A 26,384-nucleotide genomic window follows, 5' to 3' on the forward strand; every position below is an offset into this window, starting at 1 on the left:
TGTACATGACTACTGGAAAAACCATAACTTTAACTATATAGACCTTTGTTGGCAAAGTGATGTGTCTGCTTTTAATACACTGTCTAGGTTTGTCATAGCTTTTCTTAAGGAGCAAGTGTCTTTGAATTTCATGGCTGCAATCACCAATGCAGTTATTTTGGAGCCCAAGAACATAGAATCTGTCACTGTTTCCATTTTTCCCCCATCTATTTGCCATGAGGTGATGGGAACAGATGCTATGATCTTTGCTTTTTTAAATGCTGAGTTTTAAGCTAGCTTTTTCACTCTCTTCTTTCAGCTTCATCAAGAGGCTCTTTAGTTCCTCTTTGCTTTCTTCCTTTGGTGTCTTCTACATATCTGAGATTATGGATATTTCCTCTGAGAATCTTGATTCCAGCTTGTGCTTCATCCAGCTTGGTATTTTGCATGATGTACTCTGCATATAAATTAAGTAAGCAGAGTGACAGCATGCAGCCTTGATGTGCTCCTATTTTTGAACCAGTCCTTTGTTCCATGTCCGGTTCTAACAGTTGCTTCTATATACCTTAATTAAAGATTACTTTATGGCTAAAAAGTGCTAATCATCATCTGACAATGCAGGGTTGTCAACAAAGCTTCAGGTGTAAAAAATTCACTATTTGCAAAGCACAATAAAGTGAAGAATAGTTAAACAAGATATGCCTGTGTTCACCTTTTATATGGTTATTGATATAGTAAAGTTTGTCATCTCGTTGTTTACTTTCTATTTGTTAAATCTGCTTTGTTCCCTTTTCCTCTTTTCTACCTTCTTTCAGAATATTTGAATATTTCTGGTTTCTATTTTATCTCTTTGCTGGCTGATTAGCTATAACTTTTTATTATGTTGTTTTGCTGGTTACTTTAAGGTTTTGTATACATCTTTAACTTATCACTGTCTACCTTCAAGTGGTATTATATCAACTTACATATAAAAGAACCTTGGAGTGATGTATTACACTTCCCTCCTCCTGGTCTTTATTGTGCTATTAGTGTCATATATTTTATTTATTTGTGTCTTATACATGCCACAATACATTATTATTGTTTTTGTTTCAACAGTCAATATCTTTCAATAGATTTAAGTGGTAAGAAAACTTACGTATTTGCTCATGTAGTTATTTTTGGTATTTCTCATTCCTTTGTATGAATCCATATTTCTGTCTGCTAAATTTCATTCTTTTTCTGCTTGAAGGACTTATTTTAACATTTCTTACAGTGCAGAGGTGCTGGTGATGTATTCTTGCAGCTTTTGTATCTCTGAAAGAGTCTTGCTTTCATTTTTGAAAGATATTTTTGCTGAGTATAGAATTTTGGGTTGATGATTTTTTTCTTTCTGTAGCTTTAAAGATATTGCCCTTTTATCTTCTTCAGTTCAGTTCAGTTCAGTCACTCAGTTGTGTCCGACTCTTTGTGACCCCGTGAATCACAGCATGCCAGTGGAAACAGTGTCAGACTTTATTTTAGGGGGCTGCAAAATCACTGCAGATGGTGATTGCAGCCATGAAATTAAAAGACTCTTACTCCTTGGAAGGAAAGTTATGACCAACCTAGATAGTATATTGAAAAACAGACATATTACTTTGCCAACAAAGGTCCATCTAGTCAAGGCTATGGTTTTTCCAGTGGTCATGTATAGATGTGAGAGTCGGACTGTGAAGAAAGCTGAGTGCTGAAGAATTGATGCTTTTGAAGTGTGGTGTTGGAGAAGACTCTTGAGAGTCCCTTGAACTGCAAGGAGATCCAACCAGTCCGTTCTGAAGGAGATCAGCCCTGGGATTTCTTTGGAAGGAATGATGCTAAAGCTGAAACTCCAGTACTTTGGCCACCTCATGCGAAGAGTTGACTCATTGGAAAAGACTCTGATGCTGGGAGGGATTGGGGGCAGGAGGAGAAGGGGACGACAGAGGATGAGATGGCTGGATGGCATCACTGACTCGATGGACATGAGTTTGAGTGAACTCCGGGAGTTGGTGATGGACAGGGAGGCCTGGCGTGCTGTGATTCATTTATCTTCTTGCTTGTTTTGTTTACTGTGAGAAATGTGATGTTATCCTTATCTTTCTTTGTACATAATGTCTTTTTTACTCTTGACTGCTTTTGAGATTTTTTTTCTTTATCACTAGTTTGGAATAGTTTGAGTATGATGTGAAGTGGTGTCGTTTTCTTCATGATTGCTTGGGTTTTGATGAATTTCTTGAAACTGTTGTCTCATAGCTTTCACCAGTTCTGAATTTTTTTAGCCATTTTGTCTCCAAATGTTTTTTTTACCCTCCCCTCTCTCCCCTCTCCTTCTGGATCTCCAGTTGGACACATATTAGCACAAATGAAATTGTGCCACATATCACCAGTGTGCTTTTATTTTTTTAAAGAATTCTTTTTCTTCTCTGTGTTTTAATTTGTATAGTTCCTATTGCTTTGTCCTCAAGTTCACCAGTCTTTTGATCTTTTCCTCAGCAATATCTAACCTGTCATTAAATCCCAGTCAGTATATCTTTTATGTTGGACATTGTAGTTTGTATGTCTAAAAATTCCAGTAAAAAGGCTTGTTTCTACTTATCTTTTTGAACATATTTAACATTGTTGTGGGGTTTTCCAGGTGGTGCTAGTGGTAAGAACCTGCCTGCCAGTGCAGGAGATGTAAGAGGCATAAGTTCAATTCTTGCCTGTAAAGATCCCCTGGATGCGGGCATGGCAACCCACTCCAAGACTCTTATAGCATGGCAGGCTGTATATAGTGAATAGAGCAGCATGGCAGGCTATAGTCCATAGGATTGCAAAAAGTTGGACAGGATGGAAATGACTTAGCACAGCACAGCACAATATTGTAATATTAAAACTCTTTTAATGTCATTGTTTGCTAATTCTAGCACTTTTGTTAGTTTGGGTTCAGTTTTGATTGACTGAGTATTCTCTTTTTGGCTTGTGTTTTCCTGCCTATTTGTATGCTCAATTGATGCCAGACATTGTATTATTTACCTTTTGGGCTGCTGGATATTTTTGTATTCTGAGTATTGCATTGTGTGATTATGCCACTTTATTAATCCATTTTACTTGTGGTGGAGATTTGGATAGTTTTCAGTTTTTGGCAATCAGTAAGAGCCCTGCTGTGAATATTTTTGTACATGTGCTTTAATGAACATGTATATGGATTTTCATACAGTATGTATACCTGGGGATGTAATTGCTGAGTCACAGGGTATTGATATGTTCAGTCTCAGTATATAATACCAGATAATTTTACAAGCCAGTTGTGCTAATTTATATTTCTGCTAGGTGTGTATGAGAATTCTGCTTGCTCTCAGCTCACCAGTACTTGGTATTTTTCATATTTATTAGAGAAACATTTTATCTTAATTTGCATTTGTTGGGTAACTGATGAAATTGAGCATATTTTCATAGATATTTTTCCATTCAAACATGTCTTCTATTAAATTGTCTCTCTAGATTGTCTTCATATATTTTGGATATAAATCCATTTTTGAATATATCTACAGGAATTGTTGTCTCCTACTCCCTTAGTTACTTTTTCATCATTTATCTTTTGAAGAGCTCATAATTTTAAAGAGCTCATAATTTTAATATAATCTGGTTGACTTTTATACTTTCTTAAATGGTTAGTAGTTTTTGGATTCTTGCTCACTTTAGGACATGATTTTCTCTCTAGTGTTTTGAAGCTGTCATTTTGTGTGTGTATGTTTTCTCTCTGGTTTTTTTGAAGATCAGCTCTTTGTCTTTTGTGTGGGCTTCATTTTATTCTACTCAGAATTCATATATTTCTTAAAATCTGAGAAAATTTCAGTCACTTTTAGTTATAGTTTTTCTCTATTTTTCCTGTTCTCCTGTACATCTTTGACAAGCTTTTCTGTTATTAGTTTTTTTTTTATGTCTCTTAATTTCTTTGGTTTTTAGATATTTTATGTTATTTTGCCTCTCTGTGCTGTGTTCTAAGTAATTTTTTTAGTTTTTCTGGTTCCTTAATTATCTTCTGAGCTATGTATAGTTTTCTATTTAGTCTATACCAAATTTCTATTTTCTGTTGTTATTATTATTATTTATTTCTAGTAGTTCCTTTTGGTTTTCTTTTACATGTGCCTGGTCAATTTTAATAGTCTGTTTTATGTTATTTGTCCAACTTTTTTTGTTGGTGAGAAGCAGACTTTCCCTGAGCTCTCAATATTACTAGCGATTCTCTTCTCTTTCCTCTATCAGCTTTCTTTCTCACTCTTTTAGTGGTTCTTTTAGGCATTCTCATTCTTCATAAACCTCTGCTCAGAAGTCTGTTCCATCATGGGAAACAAAAGCAAAGCAAAACAAAATTTAAAAAACATCTCTTCCTTTGATTCCATTTGTCTTACATTCACCTGACAAATGCTTATTTTGCATCCTATGGACTGAACTCTGTGTTAGGCACTGAACATTCATTCAGAGGTCCAGAAGATAAACACATTTCTTCCTCTCTGGTACACTTGAAATCTGGATGCAGATGTAAATAAAAAAATATTCTTGATATAACTAATACTGTAAAAAGGAAAGCCAGTCAAAGAGTGGAATAGAAGGAGCAGTATTATAGTGGAAAGTGAACAGACAACAAAGTTCATTTAATACTAGCAGTTACTAGCAGTTTTCCAATAATACTTAGGGTAAATATTAAGAGGGAGACTAGACCTTAAAAGAATAAGGAATTAGTCACTTTGTCAAGTTAGGAAATTAGAAACTATGTGTTTGGCAAGCCACAGGATAAGGTGTGATAGTTATATATTATTGTATTCAATTTAAAATAGCCAGGACATGGAAACAACCTAGATGTCCATCAGCAGATGAATGGCTAAGAAAGCTGTGGTACATATACACAATGGAGTATTACTCAGCCGTTAGAAAGAATTCATTTGAATCAGTTCTGATGAGATGGATGAAACTGGAGCCGATTATACAGAGTGAAGTAAGCCAGAAAGAAAAACACCAATACAGTATACTAACACATATATATGGAATTTAGGAAGATGGCAATGACGACCCTGTATGCAAGACAGGGAAAGAGACACAGATGTGTATAACGGACTTTTGGACTCAGAGGGAGAGGGAGAGGGTGGGATGATTTGGGAGAATGACATTCTAACATGTATACTATCATGTGAATTGAATCGCCAGTCTATGTCTGACGCAGGATGCAGCATGCTTGGGGCTGGTGCATGGGGATGACCCAGAAAGTTGTTATGGGGAGGGAGGTGGGAGGGGGGTTCATGTTTGGGAATGCATGTAAGAATTAAAGATTTTAAAATTTAAAAAATAAAAAACTAAAATTAAAAAAAAAAAAAAAAACAAATTTAAATGTCTCCTAAAGTAGAAACTTTTGACATATTTATAGTGCCATATTCAGTTTCCAGGCATTTTAGTTTTTATTTATAATTAGATTCAAGGTTTAGTATTAAGAGAAATTCATTGATAAAAGAGGCTTGGCATGTATTCTTTTGTTTTTTAAATTTTATTATTTTTTTAAATTTTTTTTTTAAATTTTAAAATCTTTAATTCTTACATGCATTCCCAAACATGAACCCCTCTCCCACCTGCCTCCCGATAACATCTCTCTGGGTCATCCCCATGCACCAGCCCCAAGCATGCTGTATCCTGCGTCAGACATAGACTGGCGATTTGATTCTTACATGATAGTATACATGTTAGAATGCCATTCTCCCAAATCACCCCACCCTCTCCCTCTCCCTCTGAGTCCAAAAGTGCAATAAAGAACCATTGCAGACCTCTGTCGAGCCACAAAAGGCAGTGCAGGATTGGACCTCTGTGCCACCTCCTACACAGTATTAACTCCCGAGATGGGGGTTCAAACCCTTGCCACCGGAGTATTTGGGCCTTTACCTCCAGGAACCGCTGGACTGCTTTTGGGGCACAGCAGCGCGTCTTTAAAGGGAATACTTATTCATCCTGGTGTGATTGACTCTGATTATACAGGAGAGATAAAAATATTAGCCTCCGCTCCTAACAAAATTATTGTAATCAATGCAGGACAACGTATAGCTCAACTCCTTTTAGTTCCATTAGTTATACAAGGAAGAGCAATTAACCGAGACCGTCAAGACAAAGGTTTCGGGTCCTCTGACGCCTATTGGGTGCAAAATGTTACCGAGGCACGACCAGAACTTGAGCTATGCATTAATGGTAAGCTTTTCCGCGGAGTGCTTGATACAGGGGCCGATATTAGCGTTATTTCTGAAAAATACTGGCCTACTACATGGCCTAAACAAACAGCTATTTCCACTCTTCAGGGTATTAGCCAAACTACCAATCCAGAACAAAGTTCGTCCCTTCTTACTTGGAGGGATAAAGATGGCCATACAGGCCAATTTAAACCTTATATTCTGCCCCATCTTCCAGTTAATCTATGGGGGCGTGATATATTAAGCAAAATGGGTGTTTATTTATATAGTCCTTCACCCACTGTAACAGATTTGATGTTAGATCAGGGCTTACTTCCAAACCAAGGTTTAGGTAAACAACATCAAGGCATCGTTTTACCCCTTGATTTAAAATCTAATCAAAGTCGAAAAGGCTTGGGGTGTTTTCCCTAGGGACCTCTGATTCTCCTGTGACACATGCCGATCCTATTGATTGGAAATCTGAGGAACCGGTATGGGTCGATCAGTGGCCCCTAACACAAGAGAAACTTTTTGCCGCACAACAGCTGGTGCAGGAACAGCTGAGACTTGGGCATATTGAACCCTCTGCCTCTGCGTGGAATTCTCCAATTTTTGTTATTAAAAAGAAGTCTGGAAAATGGAGATTGTTACAAGACCTTCGCAAGGTAAATGAAACGATGATGCATATGGGAGCCCTACAACCTGGGTTGCCCACTCCTTCCGCTATACCTGACAAATCCTATATCATTATTATAGATTTAAAAGATTGTTTTTACACTATTCCTCTTGCACCTCAAGACTGTAAAAGATTTGCCTTTAGTTTGCCCTCTGTTAATTTTAAAGAGCCTATGCAACGCTATCAATGGAGAGTCCTCCCACAAGGAATGACTAATAGCCCCACGTTGGGCGCCACCTGCCGCGGCCAGCACAAGCAAGAGTCGCACCTGCACAGGGAGAGAATGGAGCGTCCCCGCTAAGAAAAATAAGAGAGACAAAAGATGGGGTTGAGAGGATCAGACCAAAATGGCTGATGCCTTTCTTTATTGTGCAGCAGTATATATAGGATAGTGTACGTGACTTGTGACATTGTTTTTAATCTCAAGATACAATCACCAGTTGTGTACAGAAAATCACCAGACCCTTACCTATTGTGTACAAAACATAATTCTTTATCCTATGACATGTTGCAGGAACTAGACATCCTGGAGTCTTAAGGGCTATAAAAATTCTTCAGGGGGGCGGGACAGGGAGCTTAGGAACATGCCTAAGGCTCTGCATAACCTGCCGAGCAGCTCCCAAGACTTACCCTTCACGGGCAGTCCCCCGCACACATCTGTGTCTTTTTTGCTGTCTTGCATACAGGGTCGTCATTGCCATCTTTCTAAATTCCATATATGTTAGTATACTGTATTGGTGTTTTTCTTTCTGGCTTACTTCACTCTGTATACTCGGCTCCAGTTTCATCCATCTCATCAGAACTGATTCAAATGAATTCTTTTTAAGGGCTGAGTAATACTCCATTGTGTATATGTACCACAGCTTTCTGATCCATTCATCTGCTGATGGACATCTAGGTTGTTTCCATGTCCTGGCTATTATAAACAGTGCTGCGATGAACATTGGGGTACATGTGTCTCTTTCAATTCTGGTTTCCTCGGTGTGTATGCCCAGCAGTGGGATTGCTGGGTCATAAGGTAGTTCTATTTGCAATTTTTTAAGGAATCTCCACACTGTTCTCCATAGTGGCTGTACTAGTTTGCATTCCCACCACAGTGTAGGAGGGTTCCCTTTTCTCCACACCCTCTCCAGCGTTTATTGCTTGCAGATTTTTGGATCACAGCCATTCTGACTGGTGTGAAGTGGTACCTCATTGTGGTTTTGATTTGCATTTCTCTAATAATGAGTGATGTTGAGCATCTTTTCATGTGTTTGTTAGCCATCTGTATGTCTTCTTTGAAGAAATGTCTAGTTCTTTGGCCCATTTTTTGATTGGGTCGTTTATTTTTCTGGAATTGAGCTGCATAAGTTGCTTGTATATTTTTGAGATTAGTTGTTTGTCAGTTGCTTCATTTGCTATTATTTTCTCCCATTCAGAAGGCTGTCTTTTCACCTTGCTTATATTTTCCTTTGTTGTGCAGAAGCTTTTAATTTTAATTAGATCCCATTTGTTTATTTTTGCTTTTATTTCCAGAATTCTGGGAGATGGATCATAGAGGATCCTGCTGTGATTTATGTCTGAGAGTGTTTTGCCTATGTTCTCCTCTAGGAGTTTTATAGTTTCTGGTCTTACATTTAGATCTTTAATCCATTTTGAGTTATGGACACCTTATCTTTGACAAAGGAGACAAGAATATACAATGGAGTAAAGACAATCTCTTTAACAAGTGGTGCTGGGAAAACTGGTTAACCACTTGTAAAAGAATGAAACTAGATCACTTTCTAACATGGCATGTATTCTTTTAATTATTAAAACTGTATGTTACAATTTAGCTCCATTAAACTGAATATTATAAAGTTTGGGTGATTGTAATTTTTTCAGAATGAGCTTGAAGAGGGATAGAGGCAGAAAACGTGAGGAATAAAAGTGTGATAAAACTGCTTTAACATCTTGCAGAATGGCATTAAAAATTAAACTTGGAATTGAGAGTTATAGGCAGATTTATTTACCTATCCATCCATCCACCCACCCAAACCAGCCAACATTTATTAGGATCTGTTTGTGTTAGATACTGTATGCATGCAGAAGCTGAAAAGATCTGGAAAGATCAGGGAATGTTAGTTCATTCTGAGCACTGGCGTTTTGTAAATTTATTGGGCAAATAGTGACCATAGTTTTCACATAGAAATTGTATTAGAATTAATTTGGAAAGGCTTTAAAAAACTACATATGTGAATGGCAACAATTAAAAAATGTATTTTAACATGATCGGGTGACATCATATTTAACAATTTTATTTGTTGTTGTTGTTCAGTTGCTCAGTCCTGTCTGACTCTTTGCTGCCTGATGATGGACTGCAGCACTCCAGGCTTTTCCTGTCCTTTACTGTCACCTGGAGTTTACTCAGACTCATATCCATTGAGTTGATGATGCCATTAGCTTATTAGTTTTTGTTTTATAATTTGAGTATAAATGTTCCTAACAATAAATACATCTATATTTTATTTGAGCTAGTTATCATATGATATAGTTATCATATGATTATATACATTTTTTACATATTGGCAAATCATGATATTTTATTTGCAAATCTCATTTTAGAGAGTGCTAATATCTATATATTGAGCCAAGGGAGGCAAAAAGGAAACATATTTTTATGTTATCTCATTAGAGTTGATTATGTTTGGAATATAGAATGTTATTATTAACAACAGAATTACTGATAATACCTTATATTAGTTAGTACCAAAGTGTACAAAACATTTCCGCATTCATTCTCATTTAGATTTTCATAACAGTCTGAACAGAATGGAAGATTTATCTTCATTTAAATCTGAAGAAAGAATTGGATTGTGCCATACTCCATATGAACAGTAATGGGAATGTATTACCATTACTGACATTTCTTTGTATATATTTATATATTACTTTGTATATATTTTTTTATATTTTTATTTTGTAGATGAAGATGAACTCTTACCTGCAAGATCAGGGTGTACAATAGAAGATCATGTGATTGCAGGAAATGTAGAAGAATTTCGTAAAGATTTCATTTCAAGAATATGGCTTACCTACAGGGAAGAATTTCCTCAAATAGAAGGCTCAGCTTTGACAACAGACTGTGGCTGGGGATGTACATTAAGAACTGGCCAGATGCTATTGGCTCAAGGACTCATACTACACTTTCTTGGTAGAGGTAAATCAAATTTTTGGTTTTGGGAGTTTTATTGTTGTTGTTTAAATTTAAGACTAGGTTGCAAACTGAATGAAATTCCCTGATGTTCATTTTCTTGACTCTCTGATGTCTTCTGAAGTTGAACCTAATTTAGCAAGTAACATAACATCTTTGCTGAATTGGGCCAGTATGACTTTAACTTTCATGATTCACCTTTCCAAAATACAGGTTGAATGTAAATATTATTCATGGCTACCACTATGAATTAAATTCAAGTTTTAGCAGTCTTTGGATTTTTTTTGTTTTTGTTATTATTTAGTTCTTTTCAGTTGGACTCTCTGGATTATCTGCAGTTTGTAAATTCTGGCAGCAATGACTGAGCAGATAATTATTGTGCAGTTAATATTGTTACATTAAAATATTTTTATATTATTTAAATCTTAAGAAATTTTGTATTGGTTTATTTTTCACTCTACATATCATCAGTAATGCTTTAAAATTATTTGTATTTTTATAAATATGGCTATAATCAGTTAAACTGATTATTATTTTCTATTGATAAATAAAGTCATCATACTTTTAAGACTCTCAAAAATGTCATTGATACCTAACTTACATATATCTCTTTTTTGTGATGTGCCACCTTTCTTAACATTTCCACTAGTTTATTGTTATGTAATATGTACGTTTGTAGGAAGATTTTAGTTTACCATTTTAGGCTATCGTATCTGGTTACTACTAAGTATCATTATATTTTTTAAGGTGTTAGATAACTTCCTGCAATGCCCAGCAAATATTTAATAACCTTTCTGTAGGTATTATTGATGAGATCATTTAGAGAGAATATTTATTCCAGAATGGTGTAGATATTGCAAGGAAAGGAACTTTTCAGCTTTTCCTGGGATGCTTTATTTGCAATCATGGACACAAATTGGAACACTTTTCACAGTCCTGACTTGGCCTCTGAACCTGTGACTCATTTGGCTAACTTAAAATTACATGAATGTTTGGGGACTGTCTTCTTATTAAAAAGAGTGAGGTAGTGATATAGTTGATTTTGTGTAGGGGGATCTTTGATCTCTAATGGCTTTATTAACTTCATTTACTAGAGAATTGATATTACTCCCCAAAGAATAATTAAATTATTTTGAAATGAGTGTATGAGAAAAAAAGACCTTGAAAAGAAATATTAAACTTCCATGGTCAAACTTTTATTTTAATGTATAACCAAAACAAAACACATTTTCTGAAGTGAATCTCTCATGAATACTGTGAATGATATTCAGTATATTTATTGTGCCTTTGGGTAGTCAAGATCTGGTGAGCAGTATTGGTAATGGAATATAAAAGTCTTTATTCCATCTTAGTACTATAAAAAAAAAAAGAAAAGAAGGAGAAACATATTCTTGAATTGTCCATTTGTACCTGTTTACTATTTTTTTCTCTTTTATTTTGGTAATTTTTTCCTGATTATATGTAATATATTCCCATTTGAAAAATTTTAGAAACTACAGAAAAGTGTGGAGAATAATATTTCAGCTCTAAAGAAAGCATCATTGATAAATTAGCATGTTTTCTCTGCTTGTACCTTTATATTTTAAGCACCTTTATTAATCTACATACTATAAATTCACTCATTTAAAGTGAACAATATTTCAGTGGGTTTTAGTGTATTTACAAAATTTTGCGATTATCCCCATAATCTAATTTTAGGACATTTTCATCTTCCCCCAAAGAAACCGCATGCTGATAGTGCTATGCTGTGCTTAGTTGCTTAATTGTGTCCAACTCTTTGCAACCCTATGGACTATAGCCTGCCAGGCTCCTCTGGATTTTTCCAGGCAAGGATACTGGCATGGGCAGCCATTCCCTTCTCCAGGGGATCTTCCTGACCCAGGTATTGAACTGGGGTCTCCTGCATTGTAGGCAGATTCTATACCAGCTGAGCTACAAAGGAAGCCCATACTAATAGTGGTCATTCCCAGTATTCCTCCTTCCCCATATATAACCATTAATCTACTTTCTGACTTTATTATTTTAGTTTAGTAACTCATGTAACTTTAAATGCTGAATACTTATTTTAGTAGAATTGCTGAAGTCTAACTATTTATTTATTTATTTTTATTTTTTATTTTTTATTTTTTTAATTTTAGTTTTTATTTTTTAAATTTTAAAATCTTTAATTCTTACATGCATTCCCAAACATGAACCCCCCTCCCACCTCCCCTCCCCATAACATCTTTCTGGGTCATCCCCATGCACCAGCCCCAAGCATGCTGCATCCTGCGTCAGACATAGACTGGCGATTCAATTCACATGATAGTATACATGTTAGAATGTCATTCTCCCAAATTGAAGTCTAACTATTTAAAAGATCTGAATAATTTGCTTTGTAACTGCTATAGCTTGGACCTGGCCAGATGCTTTGAACATTGAAAATTCAGACTCTGAATCATGGACTTCCAACACTGTAAAAAAATTTACCGCATCATTTGAAGCATCGCTTTCAGGGGAAAGAGAACTCAAAACCCCAACAATTTCTCTGAAGGAAAAAATTGAGAGATATTCTGATGATCGTGAGATGCAAAATGAAATTTATCACCGGAAAATCATCTCTTGGTTTGGTGATTCCCCCTTGGCTCTCTTTGGTTTACATCAGCTAATAGAATATGGAAAGAAGTCTGGGAAAAAAGCTGGAGATTGGTATGGACCAGCTGTGGTTGCTCACATTTTAAGGTAAAATTGTTTTAAAGTCTTCCATCTTATGACTGAGTTCCTCAGGCTCAGAGATACTGATTTTTGCAGTGTATATATATTATTAGAACTTTTAAAATCTAACTGTATGAGAATATTTATAAAGGAACTTATATTTGCTATAAGGGAAAAGACAAGACATATTGTGACTCTAGTCATATTTAATTGACTGACAAATTTTTCTTCTTTTGCTCATAGGTATGGATATTCAAGCTCTCTTTCTAACCAGGTTTTCACTAGACTGCCCTATTGAAATGTTCTTAAAACTAACAACTCTTTCAACCTTGGAACATGCATGACATTATAGTTTTTTTTTTTTTTAAACAGTGTAACCTGGGGGCTGTAATGTACTGATAGTGTAATGAAATGTCAAGAGCTAAAATTGATGTTTCCAGCATTTCTTTGCACACATCAAATTCTTGTGAATTTTAAATGTATGGGATTATTAATATAATTATATCATAGTAAAAGTAAAGGGTATGTGATATTCAGAGTACTTAGAAAAAAGTTGAAAGTCAAATTTCACTATACCTCAGGTTTATAGTGCCATTTACTACTGAAGTTTTAAAAAAATTATTTGTTGTATGTCCCATTATTATTATTAACGGAATCATTAATAATATCATCAAATTACAGCATGTTATAGTAAATTTAGTCCATATAGAATAATAAACAAAATCCAAATTATTACAGTGTTTTTTTGCATATTAAAAGGCTTTATATTTTGTAGGCCAAATGCTTGCAGTTGAAAAAATATTTACCTAATGTTATTAAATAGATTATTAAGAATAATATCAAGTCCAGTTTAGTATGACATTTATAAAAACGTAATCATAAAAGCATAGTTTCTACTCTTCAAGATGTTATATTCTATATCCCCAGGGATCAGGGCACTTTTTCTATTTAAGACCTGATAGTAAATAGTTTGGGCTTTTTAGGCTCTATAAGGGCTCTATTGCTCATTTTTCTCATTTTTAAAAAATTTTTTTGTTTTATAGTCTTTGAAAACTAAAAACCATTTTTTAGCCTCAGTTTGTACAGAAACAGGCCTCAGCTCTTGTTTGAACTGTGGGCCATAATTTTCCATCCCTCTTTTATACTAGCACATAAAAACATGCAAAATAAGGCATATTAAAGTAAAAAAATATAAAGATACAGTTAAATAAAACTATATATTTTTCTACAATTTGTGTAATTTCTTTTTACAGATATGTTTTTTTTTGTCATATCTTGTGAACCATTGAGAGATTTAATTTGCAGTTTTACTTATAGAATTCTAAGACTTGAAAGTAGGAAATTCATCTGTTCAGGTCCTATAGGTTTTTGAATGAAGGAAAAAAGTCACATTATTGTTTAAAGAAAAGATAAAAAACTTTCTTAAGTGTACTAGAGAACAATCATATTTTGCTAATCAGTAATGTAATGGGCTTCCCTCATAGCTCAGTTAGTAAAGAATCCGCCTGCAATGCAGGAGACCTGGGTTCAATCCCTGGATTGGAAAGATCCCCTGGAGAAGGGAAAGGCTACCCACTCCAGTATTCTGGCCTGGAGAATTCCTTGGACTATACAGTCCATGGGGTCGCAAAAGTCGGACACGACTAAGCGACTTTCACTTTCATTTAATGTAAGTTAATATGAAGCAAACCTTGAAGCGTATTGTAACAGCACTCTTTAGAAAGCATTTAATATAGCCAGGGGAGTTTGCGAGAAATTCTTTTGGGAGGACTGGGTAGGGTTCATGCCTTTATACCCAGGAATTTTAAATTTTAAACTTATGTTTTTATGTTCTTTGAGTAATTTAGAGTAATATTCTACTTTGAAAAAATTGATGTGATTTTTAAAAAATACCATTCAAGTAATAGTTTTGACAGCAGGCACTAAAGGTTAAATAGGAAAGTCAAGAAAATGTTGGCTTTCTTTTTCTTTAAATGAAATCTTTATTTATTAACTGGAAATGTTAGGATTTTAAACGATAATCCTTTTTATTTTCTTAGAAAAGCAGTTGAAGAAGCAAGACATCCAGACTTAAAAGGAATCACTATTTATGTTGCGCAAGATTGTACAGGTGAGGAATCTATTATATAATTCTACTTTTCATCCACTTGTTTGGTTAGACCTTTTTAAAAATTTAGGTATAGTTGATATATAGCATTACATTAGTTCCAGATGTACAGCATAATTTGTGTTTGTATATACAAATTTGTATGTTGCATTGGTTTCAGATGTACAACAGTATTTGTATATATTGTGAAATGATCATAAGAAGTCTAGTTAGCATCCATCACCATCCATTCTGTCCATTCCATTCTCGTTGTCCAGTTGTATCTGACTCTTTGCAATCCCATGGACTGCAGCTTGCCAGGCCTATCTATCCCTTACCATCTCCTGGAGTTTGCCCAAGTTCATGTTCATTGCATCAGTGATGCTGTCCAGCCATCTCATTCTCTGATGCACCATACATAGTTACAAATTTTTGTGTGTGTGATGAAAACTTTTAAATATACAATATATATTATTAATTATAGTCCCCATCCTGTATGTTACATTCTTATAATTTATTACCTTATAGCTAAGAGTTGTACCTTTTAACCCCTTCACTCTTTTTGTCCCCCCCACTTTACCTCTGCCAACCATTAGTCTGTTCTCTGTATCTATGAGCTTGGTGTTTTATTCATTTTGTTTTGCTTTTTAAGAGTCCACATGTAAGTGAGATGATAGAGTATTTGTGTTTCTCAGTCTGACTTATTATACTTAGTATAATGTTCTCAGAATCTATCCATGTTGTCACAAATGGCAAGATTTCATTCTTTTTTATGGCTAAATATTATTCTTATATATATATATATATATATATATATATATATACACATACACATATACACACACCACATTTTCTTTATTCATTATTGATGGACACATAGGTGGTTTCCATACCTTGGCTATTGTAAATAATGCTGCAGAAAACGAGGGGATGCATTTATCTTTTTGAGATAGTGGTTTTGTTTTCTTCAGAAAAACACCTAGAAGTAGAATTGGTAGATCATACTGTAGTTCTGTTTCTATTTTTTTGAAGAACCGCTATAGTGTTTTCCATAGTGGCCATGTTAATTTACATTCTCACCAGCAGTGTGCAAGGGTTCCTTTTGCTCCACATCCTCAACATTTGTTGTTTCTTGTCTTTTTTGATAATAACCATTCTAACAGGAGTGAGATGGTATCTCATTGTGGTTTGACTTGCATTTCTCAGATGGTTAGTGATGTTGAGCACTTTTTCATGTATGTGTTGGCCATTTATATGGCTTCTTTGGAAAAATGTCTCTTCAGGTCTTCTGCTCATTTTAAAATTGGATTACTTGTTTTTTTTGATGCTGAATTGTATGCGTCTTTTTATATATTTTATATACAAATATTTTTGTCAGTCAGTCAGTTCAGTTACTCAGTCGTGTCGGACTCTTTGCAACCCCATGAATCGCAGCATGCCAGGCCTCCCTGTCCATCACCATCCCCCGGAGTTCACTCAGACTCAACGTCCATCCAGTCCATGATGCCATCCAGCCATCTCATCCTCGGTCGTCCCCTTCTCCTCCTGCCCCCAATCCCTCACAGCATCAGAGTCTTTTCCAAAGAGTCAACCCTTCGCATGAGGTGGCCAAAGTACTGGAGTTTCAGCTTTAGCATCATTCCTTCCAGAGAACCCAGGACTGATCTCCTTCAGAATGGACTGGTTGGATCTCCTTGCAGTCCAAGGGACTCTCAAGAGTCTTCTCCAACACCACAGTTCAAAATTATCAATTCTTCGGCGCTCAGCCTTCTTCACAGTCCAACTCTCACATGCATATATGACCACAGGAAAAACCATAGTCTTGACTAGGTGGACCTTAGTCGGCAAAGTAATGTCTCTGCTTTTGAATATACTATCTAGGTTGGTCATAACTTTTCTTCCAAGGAGAGAGTGTCTTTTAATTTCATGGCTGCAGTTACCAACTGCAGTGATTTTGGAGCCCCAAAAAATAAAGTCTGACACTGTTTCCACTGTTTCCCCATCTATTTCCCATGAAGTGATGGGACCAGATGCCATGATCTTCGTTTTCTGAATGTTGAGCTTGAAGCCAACTTTTTCACTCTCCTCTTTCACTTTCATCAGGAGGCTTTTTAGCTCCTCTTCACTTTCTGCCATAAGGGTGGTGTCATCTGCGTATCTGAGGTTATTGATATTTATCCCGGCAATCTGATTCCAGCTTGTGTTTCTTCCAGTCCAGTGTTTCTCATGATGTCCTCTGCATATAAGTTAAATAAGCAGGGTGACAATATACAGTCTTGACATACTCCTTTTCCTATTTGGAACCAGTCTGTTGTTCCATGTCCAGTTCTAACTGTTGCTTCCTGACCTGCAATCAGATTTTTGTATATTTTGTATATTAACCCCTTATCATATATGTGACTGCAAATATTTTCCTCTATTCAGTAAGCTACCTTTTGATTTTGTCGATGTTTTCCTTTACTGTAACAGAAGCTTTTTAGTTTGATGTATTCCCATTGTTTACTTTTGCTTTTGTTGCCTTATGATGCCCAATTAAAAAAATTATCACCAAAACCAATATCAAGGAGCTTTCTGCCTGTTGTCTTCTAGGAGTTTATGGTTTCAGGTCTTATATTCAAATCTTTGATGATCCATTTTGGTTTAATTTTTGTGTATGGTATAAGATGGTGGTCCAGTTTTATTCTTTTGCATGTGGCCGTACAGTTGTCTCAACACCATTTATAATTAGATTTTTCAAAAGTATTTAGCTTATCCCAATTATACTATAAATAATTATGAAGGTGGGGACCATGTTTTCACATTTTGGTTCCAACATGGTACCCTATATAGGCACTTATTAAATATTTCTTGATTGAATATATACTATGAATTATAAGTTGCAATATTAAAATAATTCTTGAGGAAAATTTCAGTATTTAAAATGACTACTTGGAAAAAGATAGGTGGGAAAATGTAACATAAATGTATACTTGGTATGCATGCCTGCCAAGTATCTCCTCATTGGTGGATTTGTTTCAAGGGAGAAAATTCTCAGTTTGAGTTGTCTCTTACTAGTCCTTCAGTAAATCATCTGATCATGATGCAGGTATTGTCCAGAATGTAGCTTTGTTTTATTGTTTTGGGTCTTCTGTTTAATGACCAGTATTTATAGTAATTTTGAAACTCTATTGGGGATAAAATAGAGACCTTAATTTCCTGATAAAATAATGTGTCTTCAAAATAAGCCACCTCATATTGTTTATTTTTTACAGAAATGCTTTCAACAGAACAAAGTATGTTAATGTTGCGGAAAGTTAAGTTATACTTTAATTATGTTTAATATAAGGGTGTTTATAAGAAGTTTGAGAGTACCTTGGTAACTGACTAGTGCTGATAGTGTGGAAATAATGGTTAGCAAAAAAACATGCATATTGTTTGGGCTTTTGTTAAGGTTAATTAGATTTTTAAGAAAGACTGATAAGCCATGATTATAACCATATAAACATGAAAGTTTCAAGTTTTCAAACAAGTGTTTGGATTTTGCAGATACTAAATTTGTTTTTCAGGTAGGAAATCTTACAAATAAAATGTACTGTGTGAAGAGTTCTAATTAAGCCAAAGGATGTACTTAAACAATTAGTCATTAGATACTTTATGAATTTGCCTTTTGCATTTTTATTTGATATCAATCAGCTTTGGTCTTTAGCGTCACATACTGTTAATTAAAGATCACAAAGCTACTCAATATCTAGGTGATTTGTATAATTTGAAGTAGATATTTAAAATTTTGAACACTGATATTTAAAATTATAAAGGGAGAGTTTATATTACTGTAGTGCATTTTGATAGATTTTGAGGTTAGAAATTAGGTGAAGCCAGAGTCAATTAATAATTAATTCCTCACCATTCCCCCATCTTCATTAGTGCATTTTTTAAATTAGTGTTTTTAGAAGCTCCACTTTCTATTCATTTTCTCTTCCTCTCATTCTGTATTCTTTTCCTTTGTAATTACATATTTTTCCATGGCTTTAAATAGTTAGGACTATGCTCTATACATGAGGACTTTAAAACTGCATTTCTAGTGCTGCTGCTGCTGCTAAGTCGCTTCAGTTGTGTCTGACTCTGTGCAACCCCGTAGACGGCAGCCCACCAGGCTCCCCCGTCCCTGGGATTCTCCAGCAAGAACACTGGAGTGGGTTGCCATTTCCTTCTCCAATGCATGAAAGTGAAAAGTGAAAGGGAAGTTGCTCAGTCGTGTCTGACTCTTAGCGACCCCATGGACTGCAGCCTACCAGGCTCCGCCGTCCATGGGATTCTCCAGGCAAGAGTACTGGAGTGGGGTGCCATTGCTACTTGTGTTAATATGAGGTAACTTGTATTTTCTGCCATCCTTAACTATTTCCATTTAGATGTTCTACAAGCACTTCAAATTCAGCACATTTAAAATTAAACCTATCATTTCTCTCTGTACACAGCTCCTTTCTTACTTTCTATTTTCTCTTCACTGATAGTATCATGTCCACATGCATGCTTACTTATTCTTGACTCTTTTCTTGTTGCTTATAATCTAGTTAGTCAACCAAGGCTTAACAAATCATACTTTTTAAAAAAAGGTTCTGAAATCTGTCCTTTCTTCTTCACTCTCATTGATACAGATCAGACCCTTATCTCTAACTAGGACTTGAACATGATTTCCCTTTCTCTTCTATTTCTCATTCATTTAGTCAAAAGAAATGATCATGTCCCTTAATTTGAAAATCTATGACTGTCTGTTAACTCCAATCTCAAGTTATTGTAGCATTGAAAATAAAGCAAATGAAGTCCTTTACCAATTGTCTTAACCTACATTGCCAGCATCACCTGTCAACTGTCTTGCATGCTGGTACACCAAAGTACCATCAACCTGCACACCATTCCTTGGATGTATTATTATTACCTTTCTTCTATGTCTGCTGATATTGTTGCCTCTGCTTAGAATGCTTTTTATTAACTCTTACTCATTCTTTAAGAACATGCTGTGAAGCTTTTTCCAGCTCCTATCAGGTAGAACTAGTTTATTTTTCTGTGTTCTGTAACATTGTGGAAATACTTATATTAAATATTGCACTTGCAATTCACCTTTAATAACACCTTGTGCTTATCTGTAAGTCCTTGTAGATCAGTGTTGGGGGGAAAGTACCAGAACTGTTTGGTTGGGAATCACTTCTGTAATGAGCCTCTGTTATGGAATTGGACTGTTTTATAGCGCTTCCATATGTTGAAAGTGGAGGGAAAATACCAAAACACCGAGGCAGACACTGTGAATTAAGGATCTTATTTGCATTTATATTTCCCTGGCATAGAAAGCTTCAATAAATAGTTGGCCCTCAATAAATGTGTGTTGAATGAAATAGAAGAGTAAGAAGAAATTGAAGAGTAAGAAGCGCTTGATAAGGAAGAAATTATTGTATATGCCAAGGGAATATTATTACTTTGTCTCTTTGCAACAATATTTGTCTCTGAAGGAAGTAGTCCTTTGGAAAAACCCATTTGATTGGAGTATTTATTAGTTCAGGAAAGTCAAAGATAGAAACGGTCATGTGTGTACTATCTCAGAAAAGTGAGAGAATTTAAAGATTTATAATTAGCAGTTTTACTGAGTAGCTTGGCAAAAGTAAGATGAATTGAAACATGGAAAGAACTATTTTTCCATTTTTGTAGCTTTGGTGTAGACTGACCATGGGAGGTACACAGTTCCTGTGTACATATTTGGATTTACTCAATCTCGTGGCTTTACAGTACCATCTGTCTCCTGTCAGTTCCCAAATTTTTAGCTCCATCTCAGACCTGTTCCCAGATAGAGGCTATTTATGTCCATAACTGCCTACTCATCATCTCTGCTTGCATATCTAGTAGATACCTCAAGCTTAGCATGTCTAAAACTGAATTCCCGCTTCTCCTTCCTATATCTTCCCTTCCTACAGTCTTCTATGTCTTTGTAAATGGCAGCTCGCCTACTCTGTTTGCTTATATCAAAACAACGCCCATCATCTATGACTCCTTTTTCCTCTCGTATATTTGCTTAATGTATCATTTTTCACCACCTCCTCATGACCATCTTGTGACCATTCTGCATCTTGACAATTATTGCCTTTGTTCAGGCCACCATCGTCTGTTGCTGGATTCTTGCGGTGCCTTCCTAACTTCTCTGTGTTTCAGCCCTTGCCCTCTGCAGTCCTGTGCTAATAAACACAGGAACCACACTGATAAAATATAAATCCAGATCAGGACATTTGTTTCCTAAAAAACTCTTCAGTGGCTTCCCATCTTACTCAAAAAGTAAAAACTGAAGTCTTTATAATGGCTTTTTAAATTTCATACCATCTGTCTTTGTTCTCTCTCAATTTGTAACCTTATCTCCTAACCTCATTATCTACTATTGTACCCTTGCTCACAGTCCCTCCAGCGGCACTGGCCTCTTGGTCCTGGAACAAACTGTCCATGCTTCTGCCCTAAGACATTTGCACTTGCTCATCTTTCTATCTAGACTCTCTTCCCCCAGGTATCTGCACTTCTTGGTTTATTACTTTCTTTAAGTCTTGAGTTCCCTACCAGCTTATTTAAATTGTGCTCCATTTAAACATTTCCTATCCCATCCTTCTTCCCCTCTGTTTTCCTTCAGAGTAGCTATCACCATCTGTCTTATCATATATTTTACTTATTTATTGTCTACTCTGTGTTAAAGGATATGCTCTATGAGGGTATGGGTTTTTCTCCATTTTGCTCACGGCTGAAGACTCAGTGCCATATAATAGTTATTTGATAAATATCTATTGAATGCATAAAGGATGTGGGTAATTTTTAACTCACTGAGACCTTGTTAATGATGTTAGAAATTGCATGACTGGCCATTGTTGGGAGAAAAATTAGGGTACAAGTGTTTCTGAAAATTATCTTTGTAAAATTTAATATGTATTAATTGTATTTTTTCTCAGTTTACAGTTCTGATGTAATTGATAAACAGTGCACTTCCATGGCCTCTGATAATACAAATGACAAAGCTGTTATTATTCTAGTTCCTGTTAGACTTGGTGGAGAAAGAACCAATGCCGACTATTTAGATTTTGTAAAGGTATGAAATAAGAACTAAAAAATTTTGAAGGCAATGCTAGCTAACATGAAAAATACAGAAGGTTTGCAGTCTTTTTTCTATGAAATGGAATGATTTTATAGTTGTAGATTGATGATTTTATAGTTGTAGGTTATAAAATTTGACATTATAGATTTTAAATTTCAGTATTATAAGATCAGATGTGATTTGAAGAGTAAGGTGTTCTATGACAAAAAGCCTTTTAATCTTTGGAGCTAATCAAGGGGATACAGTGCAGCAATGATCATAATCTGAAATATGTTTATAGTTCCTAGTATTCTTATGTGTGATTTTTAAATGTATGTACCTTTATTTATTCATAATCCCACATTAAACTATATCTAGGTAACTATTGAAACAAGATGAGTTTTAAAAATTACTGCAGCATTATCTTCTACTTTGTTTCATGTGCTATCATAAGGTCCATAAATAGGAAGAATACTTATTTATATAGACAGAGGTGATGAAGATAATGTTGGGGAGGTTCCAATTTTGTTTCCCTTATATTAACCAGTTACAAATCTGTTCTATTTCAGAACACATAATTTTTTTTTTTCAAAAGAACCTGTCTAATTAGGTTATCTTGTCACAAAACTTTAACTTTAGAAATAGTCTGGTTGAAAATTTAGTATTTATATTATTTGCATAGTTTTAATAAAATCAAGGCCAGAGATGGAATTCCTCTTTGAATGGACTGTTGTGGCATATACGATTCCTGAAATAAATTTTAGATTTGTACCTCACGTGAAACACAGTAATAGTCCCATACTGTGATCCCAATGTATATAGGTGGAACATGTATCCTCACTCTAGATTGTACTGATTCTAAAAATCTAGAGCAGTTCATTTCAATATATGGTATATGCAAGTCTTCTAGCTGATATCTTGGCTTTTCCTAATAGTTAATAAAAATTTGCAGGCTACTTGTTACTAATAATACCAGTGTGTGCATGCTGAGTTGCTTTAGTCGTATCTGACTCTTTGCAACCCTGTGGACTGTAGTCCACCAGGCTCCTCTATCTATGGAATTCTCCAGCCAAGAATACTGGAGTGGGTTGCCATGCCTTCTCCAGGGGATCTTCCTGACCCAGCGGTGGAACCCATATCTCTTTTGGTCTCCTGCATTGGCAGGTGGGTTCTTTACCATTGGTGCCACTGTAGCCAATAACTTATGAATCCACTAGATAAAAGTGGGGCTTTGATTTCTAATATGTGGACTCTTTAGTAGAATTTTTGGTGAAATATGAGAAGTTGTGAACCATTTCATGAGGGCTTTGAGATTTCTGGCATGCTATTATATCTCTATTGTAACCAAATCTAAAATGGATTGCCTGAGAAGATCAGAAACTGAGGCAGTTTTGGAATCGACTTGCTAAAACCCCATTTCTGGTGAAAAGGGCTGCAGATAGCTTCATCTGGCTGAGGGCTTTCCTGTTTGGCGGCATTGAGAACAGTTATCAGATGGCAGGACTGTGTAATCCTCTTGAGTGATTCATTGGAGTCTGCATTGTAGTGAAACAAACCACGGTTAGCTGTTAAAGTGATCCTTAGTACGTAGCATACAGGAGTTGCTCAACAGATATTTGTATAACACTTATAATACAGATTTATCTCATTTTGCCCTCACACTAGCTGGGAACTCAACTGCCTTTATAAGAAAAACAGAAATGACTAAAGTTAAGTGATACGTTCAACTTCAGATAACAAAACTATTGACAGAGACCTGACCTTTTTTCATATGTTCCCGTAGAATCTGGACTTCCTAAAATGTAACATTTCTTTGAGCTTCTACTAATTTAATTTATGCTACAGTCCACTTTTAGAATAGTATTAATAACTATTAATATGTTTAAAGTTTTTGGTTATCAGGTAAAAATGTCTAAAATGGCTGAGTGAAGTGGGTGTCATGTTAGGTGTGGTGCTTGGTCACAGGATGATTAGGTCAAAAGCCATAATGAGATCATGTAAAGAGCTATTCATTTAGGAGTGAAAAAAATAGCGTGTCTAATAGACCTGAAAGAGAAGTAATCGTCCTCTTCTCCCTCTTTCATTTCTGCTCACTTTTCTTCTGTATTTCCTCCTCCTCCACTTGTGCCTCCCTCACCTCCCCACTCACTCCCTCTCCGTCTTCTCCTCTGTCTGTGCTTCTTCCTCCTCCTTTGTCAGCACTGTATTTTTTCCTGCCAAACTACTGTACATTATACTCTCCAAAATTCACCATTCAATTCTATTTAAATTTATTAACCAAGGTAATTCCATGGTATTTCAGAGATGGTACCATCGCCTGCTACATTCTGTGAGGAGCTTTATCAATCCCTACCACAAGAAGTTTACTTATTTATTTATTTTTAAAAGGACCTGGAATGAGGAAAATCCAATATGTTCTCTTTCTTCAGCAAGACAAATTAGGACTTTCCGTTTTTGACTGATTACTTCAGTCTTATTTATTGCTTCATGGATACAGCTCAATCAATGCTCACCACTAGATAACTGTGAAAAAGCTTTTTTAGGAACTGTAAAATGTTTCAAGTTTCCAAAGATACAGCTTCTTATATGTAATGACATTTTAGCTCCTAATCTGCTTCTAAGTGTTTATTGCTAAATCTGCTCTATTTTGTTGAAAAGGAAATATAGATGTCAAAAACCAAAGTCTTTCTTCCATTACCCAAAATCATTCTTTTTTCTGACAGTCTGTGATGATTCTTGCTATGCGTTTTTTTCTTTTTACTCTCGACTTTGAGGGACTTAGAACTTTTACTTTCTCCTGGGTCCCTGTATCAGAAACATTGTATTTCCGCTGATCAGATGTCCTCAGGTTGAAGGCACTCTCTAATTGTGTTAAAGATCTTTATTTGGGGGGAACACAATAGAATAATAGGACTGAGAATAGAATGATAATAACATAGAATAATAACAAATATTATTATCAAGATTTTTGGTATAATTGCATCTTAATTAATTTTTGTTGTTGTTGTTACTTAGTCACTCAATTGTGTCCAGTCTGTCTCTTGTGACTGTAGCCCACCAGGTTCCTCTGTCCTTGGGATTTTCCAGGCAAGAATACTGGAGTGGGTTGTCATTTCCTTCTCCAGAGGATCTTCCTAATCCAAGGATTGAACCTGCATCTCTTGTATTGGCAAGCAGATTGCTTACCACTGAGCCACCTGGGAAGCCCCAATTGATTTTTCTGTTTAATTTTTTCAATTGCAGTTCTCCTTACCCCACAAAAAACACCTCTATGATATTTTCACAAAGTATACAGTTTGCATCCGTTAAACATTGTAATATAGATCTATAGTTATTGATAGGAAAATGTTTAAGAGATCATGAATGACAAAAGTTACAGTGGCATATGTTATATAATGACATATATATATAATTGTATTTATAAATCTATATGTGAATGTATGTAATATAGATAGATGTCAACAAGGTATTCCCCTAAATGTGGTTAATGATGAACTCTGAGTGTTGGTGTTTTGAGAAATTTTTGCCTTTTGACTTATTTTCTGTGTGTGTTTTTCAGTAAACCACCACATTACTATTTTTAAGAAAATCATTAAGTTTAAACAAAACTGTTCTGTTTACTTGTTAAAAGAAAAAAGCATTTGTTCACACAGTCTTATTTTTGTGTCTTCTAGATTTTGAAACATCCTCTCATTTAAGAGAAGGGAAGTTTATTGTTTAATACTTTGGGGGGTTTATAGCATAAACTTTATTAGTGTTTTCTACCATAATATATGCTAAAATTAATATAGAAGCTATTGACAGTTTCTACATTAATAGAATATGGATATTAATTGATTCCACTGTGCATATTTTTAAATGACTCTACTCCATGGACATTTTTTTTTTTTAAAGTATAGAATTATTTAGGCCAGAATTATTCTCTGTTGGTCCAGTGGTTAAGAATCTGCCTTGCAATGCAGGTGACACAGGTTTGATCCCTGATCAAGGAACTAAGGGGGCTTCAGCTTCCCTGGTGGGTCAGCAATAAAGAATCCTCCTGCAATGCAGGAGATGGGGTTTGATCCCTGGGTTGGTAAGATACCCTGGAGAAGGAAACTCACTCCAGGATTCTTGCCTGGGAACTATCATGGACAGAGGATCCTGGTGGACTGCAGTCCATTGGGTCGCAAAGAGTCCCACATGACTTAGTGACTAAACAACAACAGGGGAACTAAGATCCTACATGCCTTGGGGCAACTAAGCCCACACAGCACGATTGAGCTGGTGGGATGCAACAAAAGGTCTCCCGTGCTGCAACTAAGACTCCACACAGCCAAAGTAATAAATGAATTAATTAATTTTAAAAAAGAATTGTTTGACCCATCTTAAGTAGATGCTTAGGGAACTACTAAATGATTTATTGAGGTATCATTGGTATTTTATGATTAGTAAAGTAAACTGACTTTAAATACAATAATATTTATTCTTTTCCTTGGATTAGGTTGTTTTCATTAGTCTGTTTTTATTCCACA

The 26,384-nt window shown here is 35.5% G+C and overlaps 1 protein-coding gene across 13 annotated transcripts in view; it reads left to right on the top strand.

The window, feature by feature from the left end:
* The window catches only part of ATG4C (autophagy related 4C cysteine peptidase), a 99,860-nt gene that overhangs the window by 40,355 nt on the left and 33,121 nt on the right, over nucleotides 1-26,384 (top strand). For 8 of the 13 annotated variants that reach the window (XM_042249041.2, XM_042249026.2, XM_042249033.2 and 5 more), the window contains 5 exons: nucleotides 9,788-10,021; nucleotides 12,406-12,736; nucleotides 14,749-14,819; nucleotides 18,047-18,067; nucleotides 21,749-21,885. In XM_042249041.2, coding sequence (XP_042104975.1) covers nucleotides 9,788-10,021; nucleotides 12,406-12,736; nucleotides 14,749-14,819; nucleotides 18,047-18,067; nucleotides 21,749-21,885 — 794 coding nt within the window. The remainder of the gene's footprint in view (nucleotides 1-9,787; nucleotides 10,022-12,405; nucleotides 12,737-14,748; nucleotides 14,820-18,046; nucleotides 18,068-21,748; nucleotides 21,886-26,384) is intronic. The other 5 variants (XM_042249052.2, XM_004002036.6, XM_012164395.5 and 2 more) reach the window with 1 other exon arrangement.

This window comes from Ovis aries, chromosome 1, assembly GCF_016772045.2.
Source record: "Ovis aries strain OAR_USU_Benz2616 breed Rambouillet chromosome 1, ARS-UI_Ramb_v3.0, whole genome shotgun sequence".
NCBI classification, from domain to species: Eukaryota; Metazoa; Chordata; class Mammalia; order Artiodactyla; family Bovidae; genus Ovis; species Ovis aries.